Genomic DNA, 11,045 nt, shown 5'->3' with positions numbered 1-11,045 from the left:
TCAGCAAGGGGAAGGGCACAATTTTGGTGCTAATTGTGGACTGATCTCCCTGTAATTGATCATTGGTGCATTGTTGGGGACTTTAATATGCTTGAAGACCCTTCTAATTGTATGGGTGGGGGCACAATTACAATCTCAGATGTTGAATTGGCTGAGTGGGAAAATTTATGCTTTAAAGTTAGCTTGTAGGACTTATGGTTTATGCAGTATTTTGCAAGAAGGGTAGAGTCATTACAATTTTCTCAGTCGAACAGGCGGGTAGCAAATGCCAATATCTCTAGGATTGACAAGTTTCACGCGAATCAATAATTTTGGGATTTACGTGGATCTCTAGGGATAGTGCTGGGTACAAACTTTTCAGATCACACTGACTTTGAAATTGCGATTTGTTGTATTTCATGATCATGTAAAGATTCCAAAATGGATTCAAAAGGATGATTCCATTATGGAGAGTGTTGCTTCCCTTTGGTCTAGTGTCTTTGCTCCTGATAAGTTATCTAAGGTTTTTGTGGCTTTATTTCAACTTAAGCAACTACTTTTAGGTCAGGCTAAAGATAAGAAACATTTTCTTGTCTCTCGGTTGGCAAATACAAGAAGAGGGTTGGCCTCGATTCAATGCTTGCAAGAAAGAGATATCAACTCAATTTATCTTGAAAACAACTTACGGAAGTTAAGAGATGCAATTTTTCTTATGCAATCTAAAATTGCTTATTTTAAATACTTTGCATTTGCAACAAAATGGTCTCAAAAAGGGGACAAAATGTCCAAATTATTTTTTGATGTAGTTACTCCAAGACCGCGTAAGTTTCAGATGGGTGCATTAAAGAGGGATGACGGTACTCTCTCAATGGATCCGGATGAAATGCGAGAGTTAACATCTCGGTATTATGAACAATTGTTGTCTGCTAATGAGGTGAGTCAAAATGTATTGGCAATGAGGGGTATAGTTTTTGGTGCAACAAAGCCATGTGTTACATATCAAATGGTTCAAACTCTTTTATGCCATTTTTCTTCTTCTAAGGTTCAACAAGCATTAAAATCTTTGGGTTCCGAGGTCTACCCAGGAGAGGATGGACTAATAAGGGACGTTTTCTTACAATATTGGGACATTATAGCTGATGATTTAACTAGTGCTTTTCAAATAAAATTTTATTTTGGAGCTATGCTAGAGGAATGGAAGGAGGGGTTGATTTGTTTTATCCCTAAAGGTGATGGAGCTTCAGAGGACATTAGGGCATGGTGGCCAATCACATTACTCAATACAATTTACAAATTTTATGCTAAGGTATTGGTGTTGCGTTTGCAACCTTTATTGCCTGATATTATTCATACTTCTCAAACAGGTTGCATGCAAGATAGGAGTATCTATGATATTTTTGCTTTGTTTTGGGAGTTATCCTCCTCGGGTATGGCCAAGAAAGAGGACTTAGTAATTTTATTGTTAGATTTTGAAATGGCCTATGATAGAGTGAATTGGAACTTTTGTAGAAGAGGCAATGAGAAGATTAGGGTTTCCAAAAGCTTGGATTATTGCAGTGGCAGCTTTGTACAAATTAACTTATAGTTCTATCTTAGTAGTAGGAGGTAGAGGACGAACATTTCAAATGTCACGAGTAGTTCGCCAAGGGTGTATGTTAGCCCCTTTTTTATTTCTTATTGTTACGGAGGTATTCTCCGCATATTTTAATTCAGCAGGTGTTGGGATCCAAGGGCTAGTCACACCGATCTCTAACAATATGATTTTAGATGTGGAGTTTGCAGATGATACTGCACCATACATGCACACTGAAGAAGGTAATTTCTGTAAAACACTGGTTGCATTGGAAACATTTTGCGTTGCCTCTAGTGCAAAAGTTAATTGGGACTTAATTGGTGTAAATCAGTGGGTTTTTGGGTTTCTACGTGGCCATTGCTATCATGGATACCATCCGAGTCTTTTCATTGGATTCAAGAAGGAGTTTTAGTTCATTACTTGGGCTATCAAGTTGGTATAAATATGCATAAGGAGTGATTGTTAGCTCCATTAATGTTATTACTAAGCAAAAAATTGTTGATTTAGGACACTACGGAGTTGTCTTTAGCAAGCAGAGTAATGATAGCTAATCAAGTTCTCCTTTCATCTATGTGGTATATTGCACCTACATGTTTGTTCTCTAGATCCTGTTTGTTGCAAATTCAATGACTGGTTCAAAACTTTATTTGGATAGGAAGAAGTAATAGTGATGCTTGTGCGAAGGTAGCTTAGTCAACACTTACGACGCAAATTTCTTATGGTGGTCTAGGGTTGGTAGACCCAGACATAGTATGAACCATACGTGCATTCGCATTCGTGAATGGTTCAATCATTCACCTAAGAAAAACACACTCAAAGAATGATAATTACCATACTTTTGGATTAACTATTTGTTATGAGGTAAAAATGGAAAAAAATAAATAAATGGGAAAAAAACAAAAAAAAAACACAAGAATGTTTGAATAACATTCACATTCGTTTTCCAATGTAGGAAAACGAATATTATGCCAAACGAACACGAATTTTACGTACGATAGACCCAGACATCCAATGTAAGGCTCTTTTGGCAAAAAAAATTGTTAGGGCTATCTTGCCAACTCAAGGTATATGGTCAGAGTTTCTTTTAAACAGATTGGTTGATATTAAACCGTCTACGGGGGGCTTTTGAAAACCATCTCTAAGATGGGCATTGTTGTCAATTTTTAAAACAAGACAGATACATGTTCCGATAGATGGTTTTATGGTTGACATTTGTAAAGCATCGGATGTTGTTAAGTTTTGTTTTATTTGTAGATGCCCATCTTTGAATGAAGAACTATTGCAACAACCTTTGATTTGGAATTTTATTTTTTCTAATGAGAGGGGTGTATTGCTTGGAAGTAGACCGTGATTATAGTGGGTTGACTTGGATAATGGTATAGTTGCCATGATAGCCTCTTGGGGAAATTATGTTTGTCATCTTAATAATTCACAGCTAGATGCTACCATGTGTAGGGGTTTTAGACCTATGTTTGATGCAATTCAATTATCTTTAGGGAATTTTCGTTCTAATTGGTCACCTTCTTCTGTGCATGTTTGGTTTAGATATTTTGCTCCGGTTGGTGTTATGATAGGAGCAAAAGGAATGTCTCAAGGAGAACGTTACTATTTTGATGTATCTGAGGAAGGAAGATTATGGCAAACTGATGTGGAATCGTCAATTTGGCAAACAACATTGCAACATCTAGTGAGAGTGATTGGTAAATTTGATAAAAAGTGGATTTTAGATCCTTCTCCTTATGATAGTATCTTATTTTGCCAACTATGGTTTTTTTTTTTTAAATCGTTGTTGGACTTGCATTGGGATTCATCAGATTATCTTTGGAAACATACAAATCCTTCGTCTCATACTAAAATTTTTCAATTTTTTCAATCTTTTGTGAAGTTGGGACGAAAGTTGCTCTTAAGTAGGAAATTGCATCTTCCATCTGCTATGAAAGTGTGGTTGGCGAATGGGGCCTCTTTAATGGATGCATCTAAATATTGGAAGTGGTTATGGAGTATGCAGAATCCTAAGAAGATTGTCCTTTTTTGTTGGTTATTGATCCATTATACACTACCGGTTCAGGCTTGGTTACGACAACTAAATAGTACGTCGTGTGGATTTGGTTGTGGATGTATGATGGAATCAATTAAGCATGTATTGTGGTCTTGTCCTAAAATTGTGCAAGTTTGGCAGAGAGAATTAAGGTTGTTGATATTGATACATGCTAATTGTGTTATTACTTGGGGTGTGGTTAGGTGGGGCATTCTAGAGGGACAATTGTTGTTATATGAAAAGGAGGAGATATAGTGGAAGCCTTTCACATAGTTCCTCCTCATATACAAATGGCTCAACCTTTTATAAGTGATAGTTTGCAATTTAGGGATGATATTATTTGGAAGACAATTTCATCTATTCTGATGTGGGTAATTTGGAAGGCGTGCGTACATCAGTATTTGACAACACCACTCAGGATGTTTCTATTATAATTGTTGAATTCTTGTTGTTACTTATTCATACATTATGTGGTCAGTATGAAAGTTTTACAGGCAATGTTGATGCCATTTTCATGAAGCAAATGCACTTTAAAAGGTTGTGGGATTCAATGGTCATTTTTAGGGAAGATGGAGATCACATGATATGGATGTATAATGTTCCCATCATTTTGGGAAACAATGTCTACTAACTTTGTTTATGGACACTCTCTTGCTACAAATTATGTGGTATAGGTTACATTGCACGCTCAGTTGTAGTTTGGCAAGAGTAGACATAAAAATCTTGGAGATATGGTGTACAAATATGTGTAGTTCTTGTATAGACACAACAAATCAGCTATGATGTGAGCACAATGGAGTCGGTTGGCATACTCCTTTATCCAACACAACTTTTGTATTTCTTGTGATTTTATAATACCAAGGCCTATCCCTTTTCAAAAAAAGAAGAATGTTTGACTCTGGAGAAGTATGTGATGGATGCTCGTAGTTCTAAGGTAACAATAGATGAAAAAGAGTTTGGTAGATAGGTTTCGTGTGCATAAAGGACTCAAAACTTTAGATTCCATCTTAACGGTTGAGGTTGATTGTAACTTGCAAGAGGAGACTTCCTTAATACTAACATATGTGCTTTGTCTCTTCCCTTGTCATGTCTTACATTAAGTGTTAGGTGGAGTGATAAAAAGAACGATTAAGTGCACCTAAGCTTGTTTGGATGTATGCAGGCATTAAATCCAAAGCTCGCTCGCTCATTCGTTTTCCAATTGTTTGTCCATAGGCATCAAACATAGTGGTTTGCCACCCCTCTCCTTACCGTACAACCAACAATCAGAGTAAACATTTGTCCTAGTCCCTGTAGGTCATGCTTCTAAAACAATTGCGGGCTATCTACAACAATAACGTGCGGCAAGGAACTGAAATTTTTTCCACACAATATGGTGGTGCGAACACAAAGATGGTATACCATAAAAGGTCGAACGGAACGTAGCTTATGTGCTGCATAGCTAGTTGCATAGGCCGGACGAGAGAAAGAAAGAAAGAAATATTAACGTCTTCTAAGGCCAAATTTGGCCCATGAGACAATTGGTTTACAACAAATGAGTATTTATCCAGTCATCATAACGAGAGAGAGAGAGAGAGAGAGAGAGAGAGAGAGAGAGAGAGAGAGAAAGAGAGAGATGTTAGCATGTCGGTAGAAGAGAGAGAGAGAGAGAGAGAGAGAGAGAGATGTTAGCATGTCGGTAGAAGAGAGAGAGAGAGAGAGAGCATAATCGAGCCGAATGCAACAAGCTAGAACCGAACCGAACCGATCCAAATCGAACCAAACCGAATTGGATTGTGTGCTAACTCTAAGCCAACCAAGCTTCATCCACACACACACACACACACACACACACTCACTCACTTCTCTCTCTCTCTCTCTCTCTCTCTCTATTTCATCTCTCTCTCTCTCTCTCTCACTCCTTCCCTTCTTCGTTTTTTCTTCTTTAGCTGCTGCTGCTGCGCACCCAGCCTCCCCTCAGACACGGAGAGACAGAGAAAAGACAGAGACAGAGCAGAGCCAAGAGAAACCCTAAATCTGTATCTGTTCCTTTCTCTTTCTTTCTTTCTGTTTCTCCGTGTCGCCAATAAACGCTCCCTCGCGGCTATATATTTTAGAGGCAAGTTCGTCTGCTTGTCCTGTTTTCCTTTTTGACACGTTTCTCTTCTACCAGAAAGAAGACGGTGTACTTCTGTGATATGAATTCTCCCCCTCTTTTCCTCATAAATTTTTTATTTTTTTTTGTTTGTTTTTCTTCCTCATCAGAAGAATAGAAAGGTAATAAAATCTATGGCGGAGCGGTGCATAATGGCTTCTTCTTCGTCTTCTAGGGTTTCTTCTTGCTCTTTGCAGATTCATGGCTCTGGGCTCCTCAGCTTGAATAACCAAAGGATATCTGGTGTGTATACTATCTCAGGGATGAATTAGAGTTTGGTTGGGCTACTGGAAAGCTTTTATTTACAATGAATTATGGTCTACTTTCTGTTAATTAGAATTATATATCCTTTACGGGTAATTATAATTTGTTGGATTCTGTATCCTTTATCTGATGAATTAGGTTTTTGGTTTCTGTATTATAAAAGTTCGATTGTTTTATTGCCTGAACCAAAGTTCAGATTTGGTATTCACTTAGGTTTTGGCTTCTCTACTGTATTGTTTGAAAAAGGTATACAATAAGGCATAAAAAATTACTGAGGTTTATATGTGTGCATTAAAATTTTGAACAGATTCTGATATTCTATATGGATGTATCAAGGTTTGAAGAGTTTTCTATCATGAACCAGGGCTTTGAAACGTGTTTTAGATGCTAGTTACATAAATTATAGTTTTACAAAGTTCTGAATTCAACCCGTATGCACTAGGATTCCAAAAGATTCTAACTTTTTTCTACATGCATCTAGATTTTTTTTTCTGATGCTTGGGTTTGGAGTTTATGTACATATACATTAGGGTTGGAAAGAAGATTTTGGTTTTATCTTATCATTGATGTATTAGGGTTTATAAAAGTTCTAGTTTTACTAGTGGTTGAAAAAGCCTCTTGAGTTTCTGATGCATTAGGATTCTGAAAAGAATCTAGATTTTTTATATGATGAATTTGGGGTTATGGGTTCTATTCGTGGATCTTTATCTGATACAATAGGGTTCTGTTTGCAGGGTTGGGAAGATTGGACAAGATCAGATTGAAGGCAAGTAATTATGGATGGAAATCCTTTATTTTTATAATGGAGAAATTCCGTTTTTATTTATCTTGAAGGAAATTATTTGTCTTCTATTATGAGTGAAAATATTTATAATTAATGATGGAAAATCCTTTTAATTATAAGGAGAAAATTGCTCGTATTTTTTTGTTTTTTATTTACCATGGAAAAATCTCTATTTTTGACATTGTTGATTGCTTATGCAGTCTAAGGGAAGCCAAAATGGTGGTAACAACCTTCGTAGTGTAACACGAAGAAGGATAGAGGCAGTTTCTGTGCCACTTTCTCCTGCCCTTGACGACTCTCTCAGTGACTCGGCATATCGGGCGAAGCTTGCTGAAGAATATGGATTTACTCAAATAGGAGAGCCTGTTCCCGAAGGAATCACATTGAAGAATGTCATCGATTCGTTGCCTTCTGAGGTAAATGGTCATGGTCTTTTTGGGCAGAATACCTGTAACTTTCTGGATTGCAGGAGTACCCCTCTACATTGTCAAAAACATCATTGAACAACTCTACAATGTAGCGTTCGTCACCAACTTGATTTTTTACCCTATGCAAAAAACAAATATGGGCCATTCTGTGAGATAAAATACCCCTATATCTTTATAAACTCTACTACTACAGAGGGGTATTTGGGTGGCTTTCTGGGAAAAGTTTTTAGGGTGTAGTGAAGTTCATATGGAATAACTTTGGAATGTTCTAATTCTCTCCAGTAACAATCTAATTTAGTATTCGAGTAGTTAAGATGTATTAAATATGTATCATTACAAGGATCTTGATTTGTAGATTCATAGGATATAAATTTGCTTAATCATCTATACTGAGTGAGTCCTTGATGTTCCCGCTTTTTTTTACTCTGGCATAGTCTAATCCCAACTTGCTATGTACTTGTATAGGTTTTTGTGATCAATGATTTGAAAGCATGGAAGACCATAGCTATTTCAGTCGCCACATATGCAGCTGGCATCTTTATGATAGCAAAATCTCCATGGTATCTTCTTCCTTTAGCTTGGGCTTGGACGGGAACAGCTATTACAGGCGTAAGTACATTTTTGGCATATTCTAGATACTAGGACTTTTCAACTATACATGAAATACTACCCCAAGTTTAGGATTGAGCTTCTTGATTATCTTTTTAATTTTGTGTGTTTAATGTGTAGTTCTTTGTTATTGGCCACGATTGTGCGCACAAATCCTTCTCCAACAACAAATTGCTTGAAGATATTGTGGGAACCTTGGCATTCTTGCCCCTTATCTACCCATATGAGCCATGGCGTTTCAAGCATGATAGGCATCATGCAAAAACGAACATGTAAGTTCAGCAATTACATAATGATTCTTTTCATACTGAAAGATTCAAAGATGAAATTTATTAATGTGATTGATTTGTCCAGTGATGGCAAAATGTTTCTTTATCACACTGGAATTTTCCGAGATGAATTGTGTATATATGATTAATTCAGCTCTTGATAGAAAAACATAGCATATATGTGAACATTAAAGTTAAGGATCATGACATTTTGGTCCATGAAATTCATGTTTAGAAATTCTGTTCTCATTTTTGTGGTTTCATTACCAATTCTATTGATGAATGTGTATATATGATTGAATAAGCTTACATGTTCTATGAAAACAAACATGTAAGTCGACCGTAGTATCAATGGTTAATTGAGTTTTTTTTTACGCTAAATTGTTCAAGATGAATGGGACATTATTTTTACTTAATTGTGTACAAGATGAAAGATGCATACATGAAAATGGTTGATTTGACCAATGGTGGCAAATGTGTTCATGTGAATGAATAGGCTTGAGGAAGATACAGCATGGCATCCAGTTATGAAAGAGGAGTATGAGACTTTTCCGAACTGGTTGAAGGTGTTTCTTAGAGCAGCCATGGGTCCTCTTCGCACATGGGCATCCATTGGTCATTGGTTAGTCTTTAAAGAGAGAAAGAGAGAGATGTGTATTAATGTCATTCAAAGAAAGAAAGATGTATCTCATTTCTCAAATTTGGACTCTGCTTGAAAGAGAAGAGAGAGAAAGAGCAAGAAATGAAGAAAGATATATTAATATCTCTTAATAGCCAATAGTTCTTGTAACAACAAAGTGTTCCATGCAACAGTATAAATTCTTTGATTGAGTCCAAAAGCAAAAATAGAAAGTTACCTCAAAAAAGAGTTCTGTACAATGGTCTAAACATATCAACATAGTATCTTGTTGGATAAAAACTGAACTTTATCTTAAATGTGCTAAAATCTAAGATATATATATATATATCAATTATAAATTTTTTGTGTAGGGCTGTATGGCATTTTAACCTTGACCTCTACCGTCCAACTGAAAGACCACGGGTCAAGATCAGTATAGCATGCGTCTATGCTTTCATGGCAATTGCGTGGCCATTGATTATATACAAGACAGGAATTATTGGATGGTTCAAGTTTTGGCTTATGCCATGGCTTGGATACCATTTTTGGGTAAGCAATGATTGAGCTTTATCTAGTTTTCATTTCAGAAAATTGATTAGACTTTTTATTATCTATTTTTATTATTTATGAAAATGATTTGAGCTTTATTACATTATATGAACTTTGCAATGCCAATAGATGAGCACATTCACGATGGTCCACCACACAGCTCCTCATATTCCTTTCAAAAATGCCGATCAATGGAACAGTGCACAAGCCCAATTAGGCGGGACAGTACATTGTGAATACCCCAGATGGTGAGCTTATTCTTTTGTTTCTCATCTAGTGCTGTTTCTATACTAGTTTTATGGTACATTTATAGATAGCACTGATAGATGTAACGAACAGACCAAGGCTAACAAATGTGCTTAGGCTTTAGCACATTGGACTTTGGGTTTAAAGTTTAGGGTTTGGTACCAATAATCTAAATATGGTGATATGCTCACATAGTGGCCATTCAGGGATTTAAAGTTTATGGTTCAGCATTTTGATGTAGTAAATGGGCCATGCTAGCGTACGGGTTTAGGTCTAGAATGTCTGAATTAAGGTTTAGGGTCATCTAAATATGTTGACATGATAAAATAAGTAGTTGGGCGTAGGGATTTTGAACTTAGGGGTTAGATATTAGGGGTCTATAAGAAAATCTGATGAATAAGGTGGAGGTTTTTTGCCTTGTTATTAGGATTCATACTCTCTTTTCTCATACATCATCGTTTCATTATCACTGCAAAATAAAGGTGCTAGTTTCTAGATTTATTGGAGCGTGTTAACGTAAGTACTTGCTGTTTATGAATTAGGTTTACTAGCATAAGCTAAATGTATCTATTTTAAGGTTTTGGTCTGGGGTTTGAAGTTTGGCTAAACTACAAACCAAAATGTTGATAGGGTGGAGGTTCTTTGCCATGATATTAGCGTTCATATCCCACATCACATCTCGCAGAAGATTCCGAGCTACAATTTACGAATGGCAAATGAATCTTTACGCCAGAATTGGGGCAAGGTATTAATGGTCTACTTTTGTGCATGTTTGTAATTTTGAAGGTTTGCGCTCATATTCTAGAACTGTCTAGAACTAGTCTTATTTTTGCTCATCTTTTGCATTGCAAATAATTTTATTTTGTTTGGTGATTTTTAGTACTTAAATGAAGCGAAATGGAATTGGAGGTTGATGAAGTCGATCATGACAGTTTGTCACGTGTACGACAAAGAAAAGAATTACGTTGCATTTGATGAGAGTGAAGAAAAGATAAAAGTGATCGAGCCATTGAGCAAAATGATGCCTAATACAGCATAGAATCATCGTTGTATGCACAAGTCTCTAAGAGATTTATGTCCATAGAAAGAATTGACACACCCTCCACATTGGAGTCTTTACATGGACAATTCACAAGTGTGTGAAGGTTGCCTTTCAAAATGGACCCTTTCTTACAAAAGAAATTCTAGCCAGAAGAAGAGCATTATTGTTTGGATTTTGTATCATGTATTCTTATTGAGAATAAGCACCGTCTCATTTTCTACTCGAAGAATGAAGTTTGTGTATAAGCATACATACTAGTGTGAGGACGGGACACCTGCAATGCACATATAATCATTTAAACTATATGTTACTCATTTACACATACAATCTTAGGGCAATTCACTATGAAAGAAGATAGATGTATGCATGGATTTGTATTCTGAAGCGTGCATAATTCAAAACAAAAATCTTAATAACATTACCGTGCATATGTCATGAAAGCAAATGCTGAGATGTTTTTCTCTTTAATGTTCATTCCTAGTAATCAATCTCAGAAATTCATAGCTTACGA

At 36.3% G+C, this 11,045-nt stretch overlaps 1 protein-coding gene across 1 annotated transcript; it reads left to right on the top strand.

Moving 5' to 3' along the window:
• The first annotated feature begins 5,566 nt into the window (after nt 1–5,566).
• On the top strand, nt 5,567–10,754 carry FAD6 (fatty acid desaturase 6). The gene is made up of 11 exons (XM_087316948.1): nt 5,567–5,688; nt 5,835–5,967; nt 6,723–6,754; nt 6,973–7,188; nt 7,666–7,809; nt 7,930–8,081; nt 8,575–8,700; nt 9,069–9,246; nt 9,376–9,494; nt 10,123–10,237; nt 10,373–10,754. The coding sequence occupies exons 2-11, from the start codon at nt 5,859–5,861 to the stop codon at nt 10,529–10,531; spliced, it is 1,350 nt and encodes a 449-aa protein (XP_087173074.1). The 5' UTR covers nt 5,567–5,688; nt 5,835–5,858; the 3' UTR covers nt 10,532–10,754.
• Nucleotides 10,755–11,045: the final 291 nt, after the last annotated feature.

Source organism: Azolla caroliniana, unplaced genomic scaffold, assembly GCF_043228905.1.
Source record: "Azolla caroliniana isolate FFs.n. ecotype wild unplaced genomic scaffold, voAzoCaro1.0.p SCAF_3, whole genome shotgun sequence".
In the NCBI taxonomy this organism is placed as follows: Eukaryota; Viridiplantae; Streptophyta; class Polypodiopsida; order Salviniales; family Salviniaceae; genus Azolla; species Azolla caroliniana.
This window is presented reverse-complemented; position numbering and strand designations above follow the sequence as displayed.

Excerpts from the sequence above, each read along its gene's own strand:
- FAD6 (XM_087316948.1), top strand. The coding sequence starts at position 5,859 with ATGGCGGAGCGGTGCATAATGGCTTCTTCTTCGTCTTCTAGGGTTTCT. Across the intron at positions 6,755-6,972 it reads TGGACAAGATCAGATTGAAG|TCTAAGGGAAGCCAAAATGG; the intron begins GCAAGTAATTAT and ends TTGCTTATGCAG. Across the intron at positions 7,810-7,929 it reads CGGGAACAGCTATTACAGGC|TTCTTTGTTATTGGCCACGA; the intron begins GTAAGTACATTT and ends TTTAATGTGTAG.